An 18,064-nucleotide genomic window follows, 5' to 3' on the forward strand; every position below is an offset into this window, starting at 1 on the left:
GCCTATAGCTTACATCTAGAAACCTGTGGACACAGACCTGTCAGTACGCAACAGATAAAGATGTTCGCAAAGAGATTGATATACCTGTCTCTGTGTTTCCCTCACCCATACTCTTGCTTCCACTGCTTCCGCTCTGAATGGCGCCCAATATGCCGTCAACATAGGCCGCTCCGCTCCACTTCTGATGAGTCAAGACGTCCACACCGAGCTCCTTCTCGCGTCTCTGAATCAGCTTCACATAAGCCAGCATGCCATCCTCCTTGAAGTCTCTTGAAAGCTCTGCTGTTACTGCTGCGGTAGAGTGCAAACCAGCCAGAGAGATCAGCTGCAGAACGAAGCTAGGAGCAACAACATCAGCTGTTTTTGCTCACTTAGTAGGGAAGAGATATCAGTGCTCACCCGTGTTTGGCAAGATCCCAAATGAAAGACTTCAAGGAAGCTTCATTGAAGCCCTGGCCCATCCAATTGAATGACGGGCTGAGATTGTAAACTAGTTGCTTCCCAGGATGAGCTTTCCTGATCTCGTTTGCAAACTTCCCACCTTTCTCTACGTTCGGATCCGCAGTCTCGAGCCAAAGCAAGTCAGCGTACGGAGCGAACTCGATTGCCCGCTTTGTGGCTGCTGCTAAACCCGCACGGTAGTGGTAAAAGCCCTCGCGAGTTCTTGGAATGTCCCAGGAAAAGAACAAGGGAGAATTGGTATACTGTGCTGCGAGAGTACGTCGCCTTGATAAAGGGAGATTGCGATCCATTCTCACATGGGCGCCGTACTGGAGGATCTTGCTCTGGTCTGCACCTTCCGACTCAAGGTGTTTCACGACAGCTGAAGATGGTCAGAGTATGAACTCGGTCTGGAGACGAGTGTGCTTCCCCTACCTTCATCAAACGTCATGAGCTTATGCTCCTTCACCCACTTCGCCTCATAACGGTCAACTTCCTCTCCAGTGGTACCTTGGAGCTCCATCGCTTGCAAAGTCTCGGCCAACGGCTCCGCGTCTTCGTCTACACCGAGAATGTATTCATGATCCCGAACGTCTACAGCGCTGCTGAGAAGCTTTCCAGACTCGGAGTCTGTTCGAGCAATTACGAGATTCTCGCAGCCCATCAGATCCCATTGGAATCTGGTAGCGACCAGTCGGTTAATGTGTTCGCCCACGGGGACCAAGACTTTGCCTGCCAAGTGGCCGCACTTCTTGCCACCGTGCAATTGGTCTTCGAAGTGTACGGCTGCTGCACCATTCTCCGCAAAAAGCTTGGCCAATTTCATAACAGCAGTAAGGCCTCCGTGTCTGAAGTCATATCAGCATCCTGTCCTCGTTGGCCAATGTCACAGATCCTCACCCGGTATCCCCGTCTGCAACGATTGGTCGCATATAATCTATGTATGGTGCCTTCGTCCTTTCGTCCTTGCTCATCTTCCTCCTTGCATCCCAATGCTTCCGATCATGCAACTGTTGTGCTTTGAATATTCGCTGCACTTGATTCGGTACCGTGTTGTACGGGTAGTCTCCGAAATCCGGAGAGACCTCGTTCGTGGAGGTAAGCACAGAGGAGCAAGCCCACCCAGAAATATACAACACTTCCTGGTTGACAGCTTGTTGGGTCATTTGAATAGGGTCAATGGCTCCCACTACCGATTTGTCAGCCCTCTTGATCGAGAAGCCTCACTGGTGGCTTTTCACTTGTATGGACAGGCTGCCCAACGGCAGCCCTCTCTTTGAAAAGGCTGAACAACTTCCTCGCCATCACAGAGCTCGGGTATGTTTGCTGCAGTGTCCCTCTCTTGCCGACCACATCCTCCGCAGAGTATGGTCTCTTAATACCCTCATATCGGGCTGAGGCCCACCATTGCTTGACGTCTTCCACTTCTTGGATGAAGAGGGCGTCTTCAGCGGCGCCGCTCTTCTCGGATGTTGGAAGGAGCTGGTAGGAGTCCGAGGGTAATGCAGTAGAGAGCGGAGGCTTGACGGCAGGGAGATGGGAGGACAGTGCTCTACCAGTGTGTCTTGGCTGAAAGCAAAGTATAGGGGAGGAGGGCATGCATCTCTGGGTAGCTTTCCTGGGAAGGCTTCTGGCAGCTGTTCCAAGCATTGTCTAGGATGGAATAGCAACTCTATGAATCTTGACTATGCTCGTGCAATTTTATAGCTGTCTATTGACTGGGAATTGCTTGTAATGATGGCCGGATACTAAAACTTGATGGCAAAGAGACGCTCGAACCATTCCAACTAGACACTAAATTGCATATTCGATGGCTGTTCCTCGCGAGCATAGGCCGTCTTTGGGGTCTTGGGGAGGCGAAGACGCAAATTGTATGGGCCAATTCCCCCACAAATATGTTTTTTGGCCGAGGTCCGGCACCGCCGCTTGCCCGCGGAATTATGAATTGCAAATTAAATAAGAATGCTTGGCAAAGCTGATTCAGCTCCGCCTCCGACTTTTTGTTAGCGCCATTCATAGAAAATTGTAGAGAACGTACTTGCCACTCTTGTACCAGCCCACAGTCCCACTCTTACCAGCATGCTTATGCTCTGGAACGATTAGGTCAGGGAGAAGGTCATAGAGAAGGTGGAGGATTTTGATTGATATTACGTAGTATTTCATTGTAATTACTCTGTTATCTCCATAGTCAGATGCTTCAAATCTCGTTCAAATGCCTTAATTTCGCCGTCAAATATGTAGCCTGCAGTGCTCTGCTTGAAATGCTCCACCGCAAATCTATCACAGCCACTAACATCGATTGCATACTTCAGGAATCCCGCTGGTAGTTAAGAAGAGCGTCTAAAGCAGCAGGTGAGAGGCTGCGGCATCGCCCTTGTGTATGAATATACCTGTCATGAGGGATCACGGTGTCACCATAGATAGCAAGGTTCCGCTCCCATCGATACGCCGTCGATACACTGGAATAGGCATCCGCAGCTACGGCTTCAGGTCGCCAATGGAATTCGAGCAAGAGTTAGGCATGCTGGCGTATAGAGGGATTCTTTCTGAATGGTGGCATCGCGTCCGGAGCAAGGGCTGGCGATGTGGCTATTACACGCCTAAATCAGAGGTAAAATACTAGGAAAAGCGTGTATATCCACTAGCTTCGGTATCACGAATGTCCAACTGAGGTAGCAGACGACAGTGGCTATTGCAAGAGTGGTAAGTACGTTCTCTACAATTTTATATGAATAACGCTAACAAAAAGTCGGAGGCGGAGCTGAATCAGCTTTGCCAAGCATTCTTATTTAATTTGCAATTCATAAAACGTCACCTAGGTGGAGCAATAACAGTCTTAATTCCGGGCATCGCTCCCTCAATTCCAGACATCAATTGCAATTGTCAAGCTTCTCAAAGAACTCCAAACGGGCACAGACTCCACTGATGCCCCTATAGACCACTAAACCGCCCCCAAAACCTCGCAATCCCTGGGGCACTTACCTGCGCCATGCTCTCGACGACAAGGGTAGCACCAAGGGCTGCCGTGCTACTACAAGTATTTTATCCATTGAGCAGTATCCTGCTCATGCTGACCTTGCTTGTGACAGCCTAGACTCTTATCTTCCATCGCCCACTCGATACGAACCTACTCCTCCGCCTCCGAACCAGACCTCAAAACCACCCTTAAGGAAGCCATACCAGCAAAACGCGAGCTTCTCAAAAAAGTCAAGAGCCATGCCAGCAAAATAATTGGTGAAGTCAAGGTGGAGAACACGCTTGGTGGCATGAGGTACACCAGTCACCACTACTATCTCCTGCGGCCAGTCTGACAAGCATTGCAGAGGGCTTAAAGCAATGTTATGGGAAGGATCCGTCCTCGACGCAAACGAAGGCATCCGATTCCACGGCAAGACGATCGAAGATTGCCAGAGTGTCCTGCCCAAAGGCACCTCCGGCACCGAAATGCTGCCCGAAGCCATGTTCTGGCTGCTTCTGACCGGCCAAGTCCCCACTACAACACAGATCCGTGCCTTCTCTCGAGAACTCGCTGAGAACTCCACCCTGCCGAACTTTGTCGAGAAGATGCTAGATAGCTTTCCTACGGACCTGCACCCTATGACTCAATTTGCCTGCGCTGTTTCTACACTCAATCACACCTCTGCTTTTGCGAAAGCGTATGAGAAGGGTGTCAACAAGGCCGATTACTGGGAACCTACATTCGACGACAGTATCTCACTGCTCGCCAAACTTCCTACGATAGCCGCCAAAATCTACCAAAACAGCTACAAGGGTGGAGGGTCTCTACCAGCACAGGTAGATCCAGAGCAAGACTGGTCCTACAATTTCGCGGCCATGCTCGGCAAGGGCGGCAAGGAGAACGAGAACTTCCAAGACTTGCTGCGACTCTACCTTGCTTTACACGGTGATCACGAGGGTGGCAATGTCTCTGCGCACGCTACCCATCTGGTCGGGAGCGCGCTGAGTGATCCGTTCCTCAGCTACAGCGCCGGTCTGCAAGGTCTTGCCGGACCACTGCACGGGTATGCTCCTCAACCTTCAACTTTCACTTCTCGACTCAGCAGATGCTAACGCCAGTCCCACAGTCTCGCAGCACAAGAAGTCCTCCGCTGGATCCTAAAAATGCAGTCACACATCGGGACCTCCTTCGCCGACGCCGACGTGAAAGACTACCTTTGGTCAACCCTGAAATCAGGCCAGGTAATCCCCGGCTACGGGCACGCCGTGTTGCGAAAACCCGACCCGCGCTTCGAAGCCCTCATGAAGTTCGCCTCTTCCCGCCCCGAGATCGCCAGAGATCCTGTCTTCCAGCTCGTAAAGCGGAATAGCGAGATAGCGCCGGGCGTGTTGAAAGAACACGGGAAGACGAAGAATCCTTTTCCGAATGTGGACAGTAGTTCTGGCGTGCTATTCCACCACTACGGCTTCCACGAAACGCTCTACTACACCGCCACCTTCGGTGTCTCGCGCGGTCTGGGACCGCTGGCGCAGCTAATCTGGGATAGAGCATTGGGGCTGCCGATAGAGCGGCCAAAGAGTATTAATCTGGAGGGCTTGTTGAAGCTAGCGGAGGGATCGTAGCTAATGACGGGATGAGGATTAGGAAGCGTGATAACGGATGATGTGATGTGTATACGAGAGCCATGTAAGATGTTGCAAAAGCAAAGAAATGTAGAGATATGGAAGATATATCCCGTATGATTTAATCCATTGCGCAAGGAATACTCCGAGTCTGCTTAGCCAAGCAATGATTCAACCTGTACATAATGAGATACGTAAGATGATGAAAAGCAGGAACTGGACATTGGCCTGTTAATTTCACCCTTCTCCCGTTCATGAAGCGTGCAAAAGCAGAGCAAATGTAGGACTCAAACCCTGGAATATAGCAAAGCCAGGGGATCGAAGCCAAAGAATATATAAAACCATGCCTCGTGCTGTGCTTGTCATGGCTCAGGTTGAGGACGTGTTACCTGCCTGTGTGACTCTCCTGTCGGCCTTTCATATCCGACATTCTGGCTCAGTCAAATTGCAAGACGAACATGCATCTTTCTCCCCTGTCATATCGCATCGAATTTGTCCTATCTACAAACCACTCTCCAGTCACATTCTGGACGTATATAAACATTCAGTCGTCCCCTCCCAATACAGATTCATCCAAGATGTCAATGCTTCACGGCATTTCTCGTATATGGTCATCGATATCCACAAGAATCTAACTCACTCTGCAAACCCTAGAACTTCATATTCCCGCCGCGATCGGACTCACAAAGCGGAATGCCTTCATATCTAGATGGAGCTTCAGTCAGCAATCTGTCATGCGAGACGAGAGAAGTCTGGAGCGTGGGGTGCCGGAACGTGTTCCGCGACCCCCGAGAAGCTTTAGCTAAAGAGATTATGGGCTAGAGGAGACTCACTCTGAATATCCTCTGGCAAGGTTGATATTTTGAAGAGCTGCAATTCTGAAATCAGTAGTTTTCTTTTTGAGATCAAGATTTGAGTCCCAAGACGGTGGCGGGAGTCACTACAATCCCACAATGTGTCTTGCAACTCAATTCGGAGTGCGGATTAGTACAAGAAGGGCTGCTCACCCTGCGTAGCTGCGCCTTTCAGCACTACACCATTTTGCGGTCAGCATTCCTCTGAGTCTAGGACATATTTAAGGAGCATGGACGTGTCTTACGATTGTCAATAGTGGCGTTGATCACTACTCTCTTGCCGCTAGAATGTACACCAAAGCCGCCGACTATTCGAAAGTCAGTACTGCTTGTTTGCGATAGAAAGCCGAGTCATAATCAATGCATGCAGAGTATACACTCCCACGGCATGTCCCAAGACTGAGAATCCGAGATTAAAAGAATGGAGGAACTTTGACACCGAGTATACGTACTTTCGACCCCGTGACTACCTGCGATCGTCTTCACAGAGGGAGATTCGCCTACGACCTTTACGAGCGATTCCCCCTCGTATCTCTCCTGGTAGAGGTTTCGGATATCTCGGGAGGTAAAGGTCTTTGTTAGTGGGATGTTAATGGAATGCTTGGGAGATGATCAGTGACGCGTCAATGGAAAGAAACGGCCGTATATTTACATGAATGCCTTGGAACTATTGCCATCGTCAGCACAGTCTAGCTTCGGACGCAATCAAGTGACGCCAGGGAAAACGCACCCAAACAGCCACGTGAGGAATGAATGACACCTAAAGTTTCTGGTCAGCGACCTGCTACCAACAAGTTTGGCTACAGCTTCAAGATTTCGAGGTGAGCCCTTACAGAACATCCAAGTTGCTCCGAGATCTCTCGCTCGTGGACGTCTAGGGCGCTTTAGTGACGGGTCATGTAAGCATGAGCCACGATTGCTTACGATCTGTCAAGCCTGCGTAGGAATTGGAGTCAGCGTATCTTCTTTGAAACAGAAAATCGGAGCTGAGAATGGTCCCGGAATTTAAATTGGGTCTTTGCTCGCATGATAGGTATTGCATTTCAAGATATGGACATACTGTACGGTATAATACTGCAGTCCTTTAGCCTAGTTCCCATAAAATGACGGACTTCTGACGACGTACTTGTTGGTCAAATTCTCTACGTCATTCTAAAAACAACGTCAACATAAAGGGGGTTCTGTTTCTCGTTATGACGCGTCAATAGATACCTTTGGACTCGGCTTCGTTCCAGCGCCAGAGCTGTAGGAGTCAGCATTACGTGTTCAACACGAGACTGAGAATTAGAATCATGAAACAACTGTAAAGCTCACACTCCAAACTCATGTCTCACGGTCCAAGATCCGGTAGTGAGGCAACATGGAGTCGGGAAATACTTACTAGCCAGATACGCCAAAAATCGTTGGGCCGGCTGGTTCCTTGGTAATATAAGGGAGGAGAGGAGCTGTACTGGATGAGCATTGAGCAATCAGGAGCGCTGCTAGAACGAGAAATACCTATGCCTAATTGCGCAGCAGTCGCATCTGATGGAGTTTAGTACCTTGGTGATTGTAACTTGAACAGTATACTCACAACAACCCTATAGAGATTTCGTAGTCAGCTTCTTTCGTTCACGACAGATATTGGATTTAGGAAGCAATTATGAGGGGTGAGAAGGGCTTGACGGACGGGATTTGAGATTCGCTTGGCTCTAGCAATGGTCGAGCGGTCCACCAGTTCTACGCAGGAAAATCAGCATGTCTCATTATAATTCAGTCTAGCATGAGTCGACGTACCTGGCAAGCCATATGTCCAGTTAGGATTGAACCGATAATCCCTATTCAAAGTCAGCACTGCTTCCAGGGCAAGTGCATGAGTAGAGAAAGTTCGGGACAGTATAAGTTGTATCTCGCGCTCAAGGAAACGTCTCGTGAACCCAAGGCTCGATGTTGAGTGAAAAAAAGGGAATCGGAGATTTACGTACGCGCTCAGATCGATGATTAAACTGTTGCCGTTGGCTTCTTCGATGGAATCTATCCAAGGCTTCGCGACTCCGTTGGGAAGCTAGTGGAGTTCTCTGGTCAGCAATCACATTCGAGACACAAACCGAAGTCACAAAGCATGTGACGGGAGCATGGGAGTCATGACTTGTGTTTCCAAAGACGTCGGTATAAGGCAGCTTGGGGCAGGGGAAGTCCTACGGCCATAACCCACCTAAACGATGTCGGAGTCAGCAAGTCTCTTTCGGAATGGGGGCTAGGTCGTAGAACAGGTCCCGGCAATGTCGTACTTTCCTACCGAAAGCCTTGCCATTCGAGTGAAATACGATGGCCCGGAACAGATGACTTACACGTCGATATCTGTCATCTGGGCAAATTAGCATTCCTCTTCTGCCTAGGAGCGTGGACGAATCTGGAACCAAAGTCTAAAAGCACACATACCTTTTTGACATCCTCATGCGATAAATTCTTTTATATTACTGTCAGCAACGAACAACTTGGCAAGGTGGGCAGTGTGCACCTCGTAAGTGATATCTCGCTTTTCGTATCCCACCAGTGGCCTTCCGGCAAGCTCACGAGATGAGACCTGCGCTGGAGTTAGAACAAGAGGAACTCGGAGAGATCAATTGGGCAATCGCTTACACTCCGTAGGTCCATATAGGGGTGCAAGTTAAGTAGGTTGATCAAGGCTAATGACAAGTGCGCAATCAGCATTCCTTTCTCAAGATTGAAAGGTGGGTCCTGAGGCACTATCAGGAAGCATATATAGAGCACCAAGAGTTCTATGCATTTGATGCATGTCTTGCAGCTACGACTGCAGACTCGACTAGAGGGGAACACTCCATACCTTGCCCCGTGTAACCTCTGGCACCTAATTACGATTAGAAGCAGCTCTGAGATTTGGGAGAGTCTGCACACTTACCGATAAGGGCAACTTTTGATGGCGTTTGATTGGAATTGTTCTTGGTACCTGCAACGATATAAGCAACAACTATGGAATGGTGGAGGACTAATAGCGGAGGTTCTACCAAAGGGAGGGTTTGGATTCGTGGTTTGAGTAGCGTATGATCGTGTAAAAGGCATCAAGGGTGTTCTCCGGGAATGCCGCGAATCTCGCAGAGCGTTCGATGAACGACTTGTTGTGGAATAAGCCCTCATTTGTTGCTGTTGTGGGATATTCCTGGCGGCTTTCTGAAGCCTGTTCTCGAGATTTACATCTCCTACGAATCCGTAAACAAGAGATCTAGGTCAGGGACATCATAACCGCTCACCAAAGAGCTCCCTGCCTGATCTCCCAAATTCTGATTGTGTTCTCCTATCAGCAATAGAGAACACCCAATAGAGAAGTTTGAGGCTGGAGAAGGCCTACCTAGCATCAATTTCATTACCTCGTCGCCGGTCTCAATGCCTAGTATCTATCTTAGAATCTTCTTCTTTGAGCCGAGACACAGGCCGTAAGACAAATAGGGAAGCAAGTCTCGCACATTGTGTCGTTGGACTTCACGCAGGATGTGGGCTTGGGAAGAAAGGGCTGGAGAAGTAGCATACCTGTCCAAAAGAGTACTTCCCCCTCACGCGAAAGGCTGCCTTCGGCTTTATCAAAGAACCCTGGATACGAGTTATGCAATCAGCATTGCCTATTCAAAAGGAAACGATGACCACAGAGCAAACGCTTCGCAAGCATGACTGAAGACTCGGAATCTAAGTCTAAAGAAGGATGCTTACACGTCAAGTTCTCGTCGTCACTTTTCACAGTCCAAACCAGCTTAGGATTATCTCTGAGCAGCGCAGCGAAGACGTTGTCTGCCACGTTGGTTAACCATCCGGCCTTCGTTATGGTGAATGTGGCGAGCTGGGCCATTGAGGCTCCTCCTTGTGGGGGAAGAACGATAGCGAGAGCTTCCATAGGCTCATCGAAGTATGCCTTGAAGTCTCGCTGGTCCAGATGCTGTACGTATCTATCGACGGTCGCGGCTGCATCAAGTGCTTCTCGGTCCCTCACAAGAACCTTCTTGAAGGCTTCGAGGTCTTCAAATTGAGAGAGCTTGGTGTTGACGTGAACTTTGTTGCCTCTTCTTATCAGTGTTCCAGCACTATGAACAATTGAGTCAGAATTGCTTCGTCTCGGGCAGGAAACCACGAAATATACATACCCAGTGTCCGTGAACAACTCTTTTTGGAGGTCCGATGGCTGTCAGAGAACACAGTGTTAGTGTTGCTCTTCAAGAGACAATCCGAGTATTCAGACAGTAGTGGGTAGCAAAGAGAGCATCAAGCTCCCGTAACATGTCTTGAGATTCGATGGACAGTCCAGAACGACGAAATACCAGATGGAGATAACATACATGAATGATGGCAACGCTCGAAGTTCGAGGGAGGTCAGCCAGCAGGTCGTTCATCTCCTTGATCTTCAGCCTGGTACCGTGACGTACCCACCAGTGCCTCCCTGACATCAAATCTTCGTATTCCTCATCTAGGTTGATGGCGGATATCTTTTCTTTGGTGTCACCATTGAATAAGCCGCCTTTCTCACTCAAATATACGATCTTTAGCGGTTGCAATGCCCGTGCCAATTCTCCTGCTGCAACATCTGCGTTCACATTGAGAACCTGACGGCCAAGGTTAACTTGGTAGCTGGGAGAGGCGATATCAATGCTTACCTGGCCATCAGAAGTCTCACTCATCGAGGTCATTATAGGTAGACAGCCTATTTGACGATCAGCCGTGAAACTTGAACTTTGTGGAAGTGCTGCCGACCCGCCCTGATGCTGGCCTCTATCGGGTTCTTGTCCACGCTAGTTATCTTTCCGACCAAATCGTACTTTTCCTTGTCAAGAAATTCCGCACCGAAAACACCGGATGTGATGGGCCTTGCGCGGACACCGACATTCTCCAACTCTTCAACAAGCTTTAAATTTTCTTGGAGGAACAAAGATCTTGCGATCCCCAGTGTCTTTCCATCCGTTATTCGTATGCCTCCTTCAAATTGTGGTTCGACCCCTGCGTCCTCCTGTGGCACATTTTGGCGTCAGCATCACCTCTTCAAGTGGTACCGGATAGGTAGGAGGTCAAGTGCGCACCAGTATCTTGTTTAGCTGCGGACCCGCCCCATGAACGACCACCTAGCCGAGTCAGTACTCTGTATTTGAGAAGGAGCAACAACCCAGGAATTGGATAAAAAGAGGAATCATCAAATCGGGATTCACGTACAGGATATAGCCCAATCTGTGCCAAAAATGCCAGCGCAGAGACCAGAGCCTCGAGATGTTCCGTAATAATGGCTCCACCCACTTTAATGACTGGATATCGCAGTCAGTTCTGCCTATTCGAGGGGACTATTCGAGCCTTGGTGCTGTTCCGATAGTAAACACAGACGAGATATGTTTGAAAGACCAATCTTTGTCCAAACAATAAATATGGACTCCGAGATACGTACCAGCGAATTGTTGTGACGAAACGGAGGAGAAGTGGCTCAGGTATTGCTGCACCTCCCGCTTCGAGCCAATGTTGCTGAGCAGTTGGATGACAGTTGAGCGTGTGGTGAGGGAGGAGTCAGCAGGAGATGCAAAGTGTCGTCGCCATGGCTCGGACACTTGGGCAGCTGCTGCTGGGACGACTGCTCGTGGCAGGCGAAGGCTAGATCGTAGAGGGCCCTTCGCAAGCCGACAGCCTCTGACTGCGGCCAGGGCAGCGGAGGAGCGGAACGAGAGCATGGTTGCTTCTAGGCCCCCAGCATGCGGCTATGGTGGTATTCTCCTCGTATCCTGAGCAGAGACGAAATCCGGGGCACGTTGAGCGCCACGTGAGGCTTGTGGGGGGGTCACAACTTTGTGGGAGCGCACACTTTGCAAACGGGTTCACTCAAATTCAATTGTAGAGGCGAGTAGGCAGACCGAAAGGGAGGAAATGTGTGTCGAATTTGTGAGCGTTGACGGGCTCACGTGGAAGTTTTTGTTTAGGGAAAAGCAATTCGTGTGTGGACGTGCCAATTTTCCCCACCAGAAAATTCTCCATCTGACGGAATTTCTCGCTTTGCGGCATCGGATGCGGAGAAACTAGCGCCCGATGGCTATAGGGCTGACCCATCCCCTCGAGTCCTTCAAAACCCTCTCATCTTTCTTTTCTCAATCAGGGCATCGCATTACTCGTTACCGTCACACTATTGCGCTATTATTAGCTAGCATGGATCACGCCTGTAGCCACAGCGACCACCCATTTTCAGCTTGGAAGGCATGCCTTACGCAACCTTCGACCCAATTAAGATCAAGGCTGGAAGCCAACGGCCCTTCGCCCTCTCAGGATGCAATATCTTTTTTCGCAAATGCTTTATGGTCATGGATAGATAGACGACCTATCCTCAAGCTCGGTCTATCAAGTGGACTCGGAGCCCAGCGTTGATTGATTAAGAGCCAAGGTGCCTTGCGAGAGGACGTCCTCTCCAAGATTCCATACACTGCAATGGCTACTGTAAGTGACCCGGATAAGTCACCAGCCAAGCACGGACATGGCTCTAGCAATACTGACACGGCTTAGAGACCATTTTGTATCCGGCTCCTACATGTTGCGCTCTACGATCGAGGCGTACAGGACGCCAACGCCACCCTACCCACTCTGCACGACACTACAGATCCCATAACTTCGGGTACTACGCCCCATAATCTTAATACCGGCTTCGCTAAGACAGACAAGGATCTCTGGCGCTTCGAAAGCAAGAGCATTCCTCAAACTGGCCCCAGCCTGCTACTGGTTCGCATAACCATCATCGAGGTAGTGACTAAGGTCAGCTACTCGATATTTGGAGGGTGGGGTACTCTGGTCCGGTAGGACATCGAGACTGCACTTGCCGAACCTGGCTTCGTGATGCAAGCGACGCGGAGACCGAGACGACATCTTGGGTCCGCGGGTGATGGAATGGGAGAATATTGAAGCGCAAGCACGTGCGTACGTAGCGAAGAGAACTTCGGCGGACAGATCGGGAATGGCTGGGCCTTGGGACATCAGGATGTCGACTACGTGGAGCATCCTGGAGGGCAAAAAGATGGTGACTTGACGTCAGAGACAGAAGGTTGTGGTGAAGCCTCTAAGTATCAGCACTTTTGGACTGATTTTACCAGATGTGAAGATTAGTTGAGGACCCAGTCAGCACCCGTATGGCAGATGACAGCGTTGAGAGGTAGTGACTTGCTCCCAACCTGGAGCTCTATTCAACAACGTTCGGGATCCGGAGAAGGATCCCAGCCCAGTGAAGATCCGCTGGGCCACAACAATGTCCAGAAAAAAACTGAGTGACCTTCACATCATATATTACCTTGTGCATGAAAAATTGCGTGAGCCAGGACTTTTGGAGTTGGAAGAGCAGAATCCTGGCACCACAGAACATTGAGAGGATGTGGGTGTCGTTACCAGATTCATCCACATCAAGGAGAAGCCGCCTCAATCCAGGGTTTAGGTCACAACTACACCCTGAATGCTCTCTTTATACGGCATTGAACACGCCACTGAGATGCAATTCCGATTCCTGAGTCAAATTCTGCTGCATCCTCATCACAAGCGTATAACTTTGCACCTTTGTTCTTCTTTATACAATTCTCACTCCGCAAACAGTGCTAACGCCGCCATCCCAGCAAAAAATCCGAAAAGATTTTTCAATTTTGGATGGAGTACGTCGTCAGGGTTATGTAGCTCAATTCAGCGGTTGAGACTGGAGGACACCAGACTCAAACAGAACAGTGAACCGCGGCGTCTAGTCCCAGATCGTAGGAAAAACCTTAGTTTTCTATAGATCATGCACCGCTTGAAGCCGCCGTAACGCCACCATTTCACGTGCATCCATGAATATTACTACTCAATACGAACACCATATCTCCAATACCCCTCAATTTCGATCTCTCGTGCAATTAAAAAGCCTCATTATTTTATAAGAAATCTCCCTTCTTTTCTTTTCTTATCTTTATCTTACTCACTCATCTTCAATCTCATTTTTGCTACCAATGCATCAACAAGAGCTACATCGTCTGTTCCATTGGCGAATGGCCCACAGCCTTCACAAGCAAGGTGGCAAGGCGTGCTTGTTCTTTCCAGTGCAAGGCTGACGACACAAAAGCCGTCTTCATCAAAAACCTGAATGCGCCTCCAGGATCCCTTCTGGACCCTGGGATATCCCAATCAATTTCTTCGCCAAAAATGCTGAGCCCAGCGCCTTGCAGCGAGAGTCTGAGTGGAGTATCCAATCATACCTGGACACACATGCAAGCTTATCATGATGCATTTGCTAGCGCAAGGCTGAGCTGAACAAAATGCGGCGGAAAAGGGGGGGTGGGCTTGAGTGTCTGCCTGCTTTCCGCGCTTACTTTTCTTTTTCTTCAGTCATACTTACTCTGTGCTCTGCCATCTCATATATCAGCAACCTGAACATTTGTGGCAGCGGCTTAAGGCAGCTCAGCTAGATTGCCACTTCAAGTATCAATCTACCTGCCCCGTGATCCAAAGCAGTGAATCATCCACTGTCTTTGTAATGGATCCCTTCTCCCTCGCCGCAAGCATCATCACCGTCATTGGCGCTACCAAAACCGGCATCAACGGCATCAAAGTGCTACGAGGTGCTTCCGACGGGCTGGAGGATCTGCTGGCCGACATCTCGCAGTTCGAAGCCGTGTTGGAAGCGATTCAAAACCTACCTGGTGCTCGCGATAATGCTGACTCCGAGCTGAAAAGGCTGCTTGAAAGTGGTAGCAAAAAAGTGGTCGAACTGAACTCTCTGGTCCAGTATCGGCTGACGAAAGCTGGGGAAAGCAGCAAAGTCGACAGATTGCAATGGATACGCAGTGGGCATGACGTTGAACGGCTACGTGGGCAATTGAGAGATATCATAGCTAATCTAGTGGCCTTGGTCGGCGTCAATACCTGGTATGCCTAGCTTCTCTCTCTCTGCATCTACATGTGAGAGGGACTTTATTGATCGCTAAAACTCTCTAAAAGTACAACCGTACAACACGTATCCCAAGTCACCAGTCAAGTACTCTTTGAGCATCGACAACTAAGCAGCCAGATGGTCGCTTTAGCTACACAAGTGACGCAGCTACTGGAAGGATCTCCGTCCACTCGAGCCGCTCTGGCTGCATCGATGGGCGATGTTCGACATCTGGCCATCGAATCAAGTCCTCGACCAAAAGTTCCGGTTACCGAGAAGACTACAACACTTGACCTAAGCCAGCCCAAGTCCCATCTCGATCCTCAAAACGATCTCTACATCCGACGAGTTCGGACTATCAGCTTGTGTAACAAATATTGCGTCTGCAAGTGTCATCTTCGAAGACAACTCGGCCCCTCAGGCATCTTCTCCAAACTCATCGGCAGTGGCTATATCGAGACAGCTGGTCCTTCCATATTTGGGACTCAGTGCGATATCGAGCTATGCAGGGCTCGCGCTGCACCGCGCGTATCTGTACAGTATCGTTTACCGCAATGGTTGATAAGTCGTATGATCTTCATGTGGTTCACATCATCTCCGCCTTACGCTCCAGAGTTTGTGCTTAGAGTTCCACGGGTCATAGATTTTTGGAGCACCAACGCTTTCCAGGCAGTGGGAACGGGAGATCTTGGTTTGCTGAAATCAGCTATCACTAACGGAGATTGTACGCCGTATGATATTGATACATCTGGGAGAACTCTTCTTGCTGTAAGAATAAACATAAAGATATTCAATTTTGAGGTGAACTGTTAATGATTCTTGTTGTCCAGTGTGCCGCTGATGATCGCAAATGGAAGATAGTAGAGTACCTTTTAGCTTACGGCGATTCCTCCAATCGATCATCTATCACACCTCTAGCAGAAAGTATGATATGGGAAAAACTCGTCCTCGACCCACTTTCTTTTGGAAATGGTTTGAGGCTTACATACATCTGGCCAAGACCATTCCGAGTTGACATACTCATGTTCCCTATGATTGAATGGGAATCCTGTATAGAGGGTCAAGGCTTCACAGTACTACACCAAATGGTGTGTGGACTAAGCCGTCGTTCGTTAGATGTCGAGCTGCAAAGCTCGAACATCAACGAACTAGATAAAGATAACCGAAGCGCTTTGTGGTATTCGGTCGCTCATGGGAAAAGGGAATACGTCCACTTATTACTAGAGCGAGGAGCTGATCCGAATGTCGGCGATCTGCCTATCCTGATCGCTAGCGGCGTACGCTCAGACTATGAAATTACAAAAGCTCTTCTGGATGCCGGTGCGACTCTTAATTTCTCTAACGACAAAGAATTCTGGAAATTGTGGCCGCGATGGCCAGTATGCTGGGAGAAACGTGAAGATGAAGATGATACTATAGCAATTGATAATCTACTCGTCAGACATGGCATTGATATCAACCACCATGCGGAGTGGCGTGGCGTCGAGGATGTGACTATACTCATGCTCCTATGCGATTTTAGCCCTCGATTCATTTCACCACTTCGCATACAGCAGATGATCGATTTGGGGGCCGACCTCGAAATGGTGGATGAGAACGGGGAATCTGCCATAATGTATGCTCTCCATGACATGAGTCCCAAGTCCTTCGAAGTGCTTGCCCGCGCTGGCGCCCGCCTTGATGTCCGAAATGTAGCAGGAAACAGTATTTTACATCTTGTCATCAAGTGTACTTATAGTATCAGCTTTTTTTACGAGCTTTATCAGGTTTTGCGCAATGCAGATCTCACCAAGCTAGATCTGCATGCAAGGAACGCAGATGGGCATACAGCTTTTGACCTTCTGAAGATGAGGAATGGGCTCAAATGGGATGGGTATTGCGAAAGCAAGGGGATACCGGATTGGAGAAGGCCACGCAATGATTCTGACGAGATGGATTTCATCCGTGCTTCGGAGGTTTTATTCCATGATATTCAAGATCTTCAAGACGTTCCAGAAGAAGATCGGTACCCGCCCCTCGGCGAACATCTCAGCGGCGATGATGAAGAAGAGGTAGTCCCAGGAGCGTGGCCTGTGTGACAGATGCAAACCCGAACATCTGCATCCGAAGCTAGAGAAGACACGCTCTCCATCTACGAATCTCATATCTAAGACTCTGCTCCTGCAAGCTCAGCACTCGTGCAAGTGCCGCGCTTCCAGCCCAAGCTCAGAAAAATGGTCCGTCAACGGGTCTAAGTCCAAGGTCTCTACGCTGGGTTCGGAAGTGCGATCACAATAGACAGTTCTCAGATTTTAGAATTCATTTTTCAAATTCCTTCACACTTCAAGCCACAAATCCACGCACTCCTATGCTTATGATCCCTTTTCTAAACAACACCTCGCAATTATCACCCCCAACACACCCCATCAGACACCCTCCCTCTCAGCCTTCTCCACCCCACTCACTCATCTCCAATCTCACTTCACAATTTCCAGACCCCACCTCTCCCCCCCCCTTCTCATCTCACCAAACCCACGCTCGACCCTCTTCCTCCACCCCACTCTCTCTTCCCACAAAATCCGCCATCAAACCCTCAACAACTCCATCGAATATTCGCCCAAGAACATCCATCTCCCATCTCCCCTCCAAAACGGGGCAATCTAGGACCGACATTCTAGAATCTCCCAAGGCGCCAACGTGAAGAGAAGTCGAGGCGAGGGGAAGGAGCTCGCTCTTGTTTACATCATGATTCATCATCTCCTCATCACGATCCGAGTAAAAAGCTAGCCGTTTTCGGCCTACTTGACTACGCCCTCTTTGAACGGCTTTTATATCACGACCCCCCTACCCACCCCCTCGCCCCTTTACGCCACCCAGACGGACTAGTCCATCACTGGCGCGCTCAGCGACGCCTACATGATCTCCGTGGTGCTATTCACATCTAAACACATCGCCTTTACTGGCTTCACATGTTGAGTACTGATCACTCAAGTCTCGGCGCCTCGTCATCCACACTTCCCCGTCAACGGCTCCAGGCTCAGAACTCTTACGGGCCAGCCAGCCATCTGGCTTGGTGACGTCTGAAGCTTGCCAAGCGAAGGAGCCATATCGGATGGGTGGGTGGGTGTCTGACGGTAGCGCCATGTTTGGGTACCTTGTTGAGCGTAATGCTAGCCTTTTATTATGGACTTGGATTTGTAATAAATCGAATATAAAAAGCGTGACCTGGTCTGCCGGTTGATTGTAGTAGACACACCTGCCAGCTATACATACATGCCAACGACAACTCGCTCGCCAAATCACACTTGCTGTAAAGGTA

The 18,064-nt window shown here is 49.4% G+C and overlaps 5 protein-coding genes across 5 annotated transcripts; 3 read left to right on the top strand and 2 right to left on the bottom strand.

Annotated features, from left to right (window-relative positions):
• Positions 1-15: 15 nt before the first annotated feature.
• HO133_003916 (uncharacterized protein) lies at positions 16-2,091 on the bottom strand (the record flags this gene model as incomplete). Its single annotated transcript, XM_037294838.1, has 6 exons — positions 16-23; positions 85-338; positions 400-823; positions 877-1,289; positions 1,342-1,630; positions 1,683-2,091. The coding sequence occupies 6 exons, from the start codon at positions 2,089-2,091 to the stop codon at positions 16-18; spliced, it is 1,797 nt and encodes a 598-aa protein (XP_037148885.1).
• Positions 2,092-3,430: 1,339 nt separating this feature from the next.
• On the top strand, positions 3,431-5,022 carry HO133_003917 (uncharacterized protein; the record flags this gene model as incomplete). Its single annotated transcript, XM_037294839.1, has 4 exons — positions 3,431-3,478; positions 3,531-3,712; positions 3,765-4,463; positions 4,527-5,022. The coding sequence occupies 4 exons, from the start codon at positions 3,431-3,433 to the stop codon at positions 5,020-5,022; spliced, it is 1,425 nt and encodes a 474-aa protein (XP_037148886.1).
• A 650-nt stretch (positions 5,023-5,672) lies between these two features.
• HO133_003918 (uncharacterized protein) lies at positions 5,673-11,569 on the bottom strand (the record flags this gene model as incomplete). The annotated part of the gene is made up of 36 exons (XM_037294840.1): positions 5,673-5,727; positions 5,856-5,892; positions 6,030-6,053; positions 6,122-6,184; positions 6,329-6,476; positions 6,529-6,543; positions 6,607-6,636; positions 6,710-6,758; positions 6,933-6,950; positions 7,003-7,028; positions 7,089-7,119; positions 7,258-7,321; positions 7,374-7,400; positions 7,450-7,456; positions 7,546-7,595; positions 7,653-7,693; positions 7,841-7,920; positions 8,058-8,070; positions 8,207-8,223; positions 8,298-8,324; positions 8,377-8,442; positions 8,499-8,545; positions 8,704-8,727; positions 8,779-8,826; positions 8,885-9,076; positions 9,128-9,157; positions 9,226-9,264; positions 9,405-9,464; positions 9,582-9,949; positions 10,010-10,047; positions 10,202-10,465; positions 10,517-10,563; positions 10,614-10,866; positions 10,937-10,978; positions 11,067-11,155; positions 11,293-11,569. 36 exons carry the CDS (start codon positions 11,567-11,569, stop codon positions 5,673-5,675), a joined length of 2,706 nt encoding a protein of 901 aa, XP_037148887.1.
• Positions 11,570-12,314: 745 nt separating this feature from the next.
• HO133_003919 (uncharacterized protein) lies at positions 12,315-12,680 on the top strand (the record flags this gene model as incomplete). The annotated part of the gene is made up of 2 exons (XM_037294841.1): positions 12,315-12,323; positions 12,390-12,680. The coding sequence occupies 2 exons, from the start codon at positions 12,315-12,317 to the stop codon at positions 12,678-12,680; spliced, it is 300 nt and encodes a 99-aa protein (XP_037148888.1).
• Positions 12,681-14,370: 1,690 nt separating this feature from the next.
• HO133_003920 (uncharacterized protein) lies at positions 14,371-16,844 on the top strand (the record flags this gene model as incomplete). The annotated part of the gene is made up of 3 exons (XM_037294842.1): positions 14,371-14,762; positions 14,835-15,534; positions 15,597-16,844. 3 exons carry the CDS (start codon positions 14,371-14,373, stop codon positions 16,842-16,844), a joined length of 2,340 nt encoding a protein of 779 aa, XP_037148889.1.
• Positions 16,845-18,064: the final 1,220 nt, after the last annotated feature.

Source organism: Letharia lupina (assembly GCF_014066315.1).
Source record: "Letharia lupina isolate WasteWater1 chromosome Unknown contig_19, whole genome shotgun sequence".
Taxonomy (NCBI): domain Eukaryota; kingdom Fungi; phylum Ascomycota; class Lecanoromycetes; order Lecanorales; family Parmeliaceae; genus Letharia; species Letharia lupina.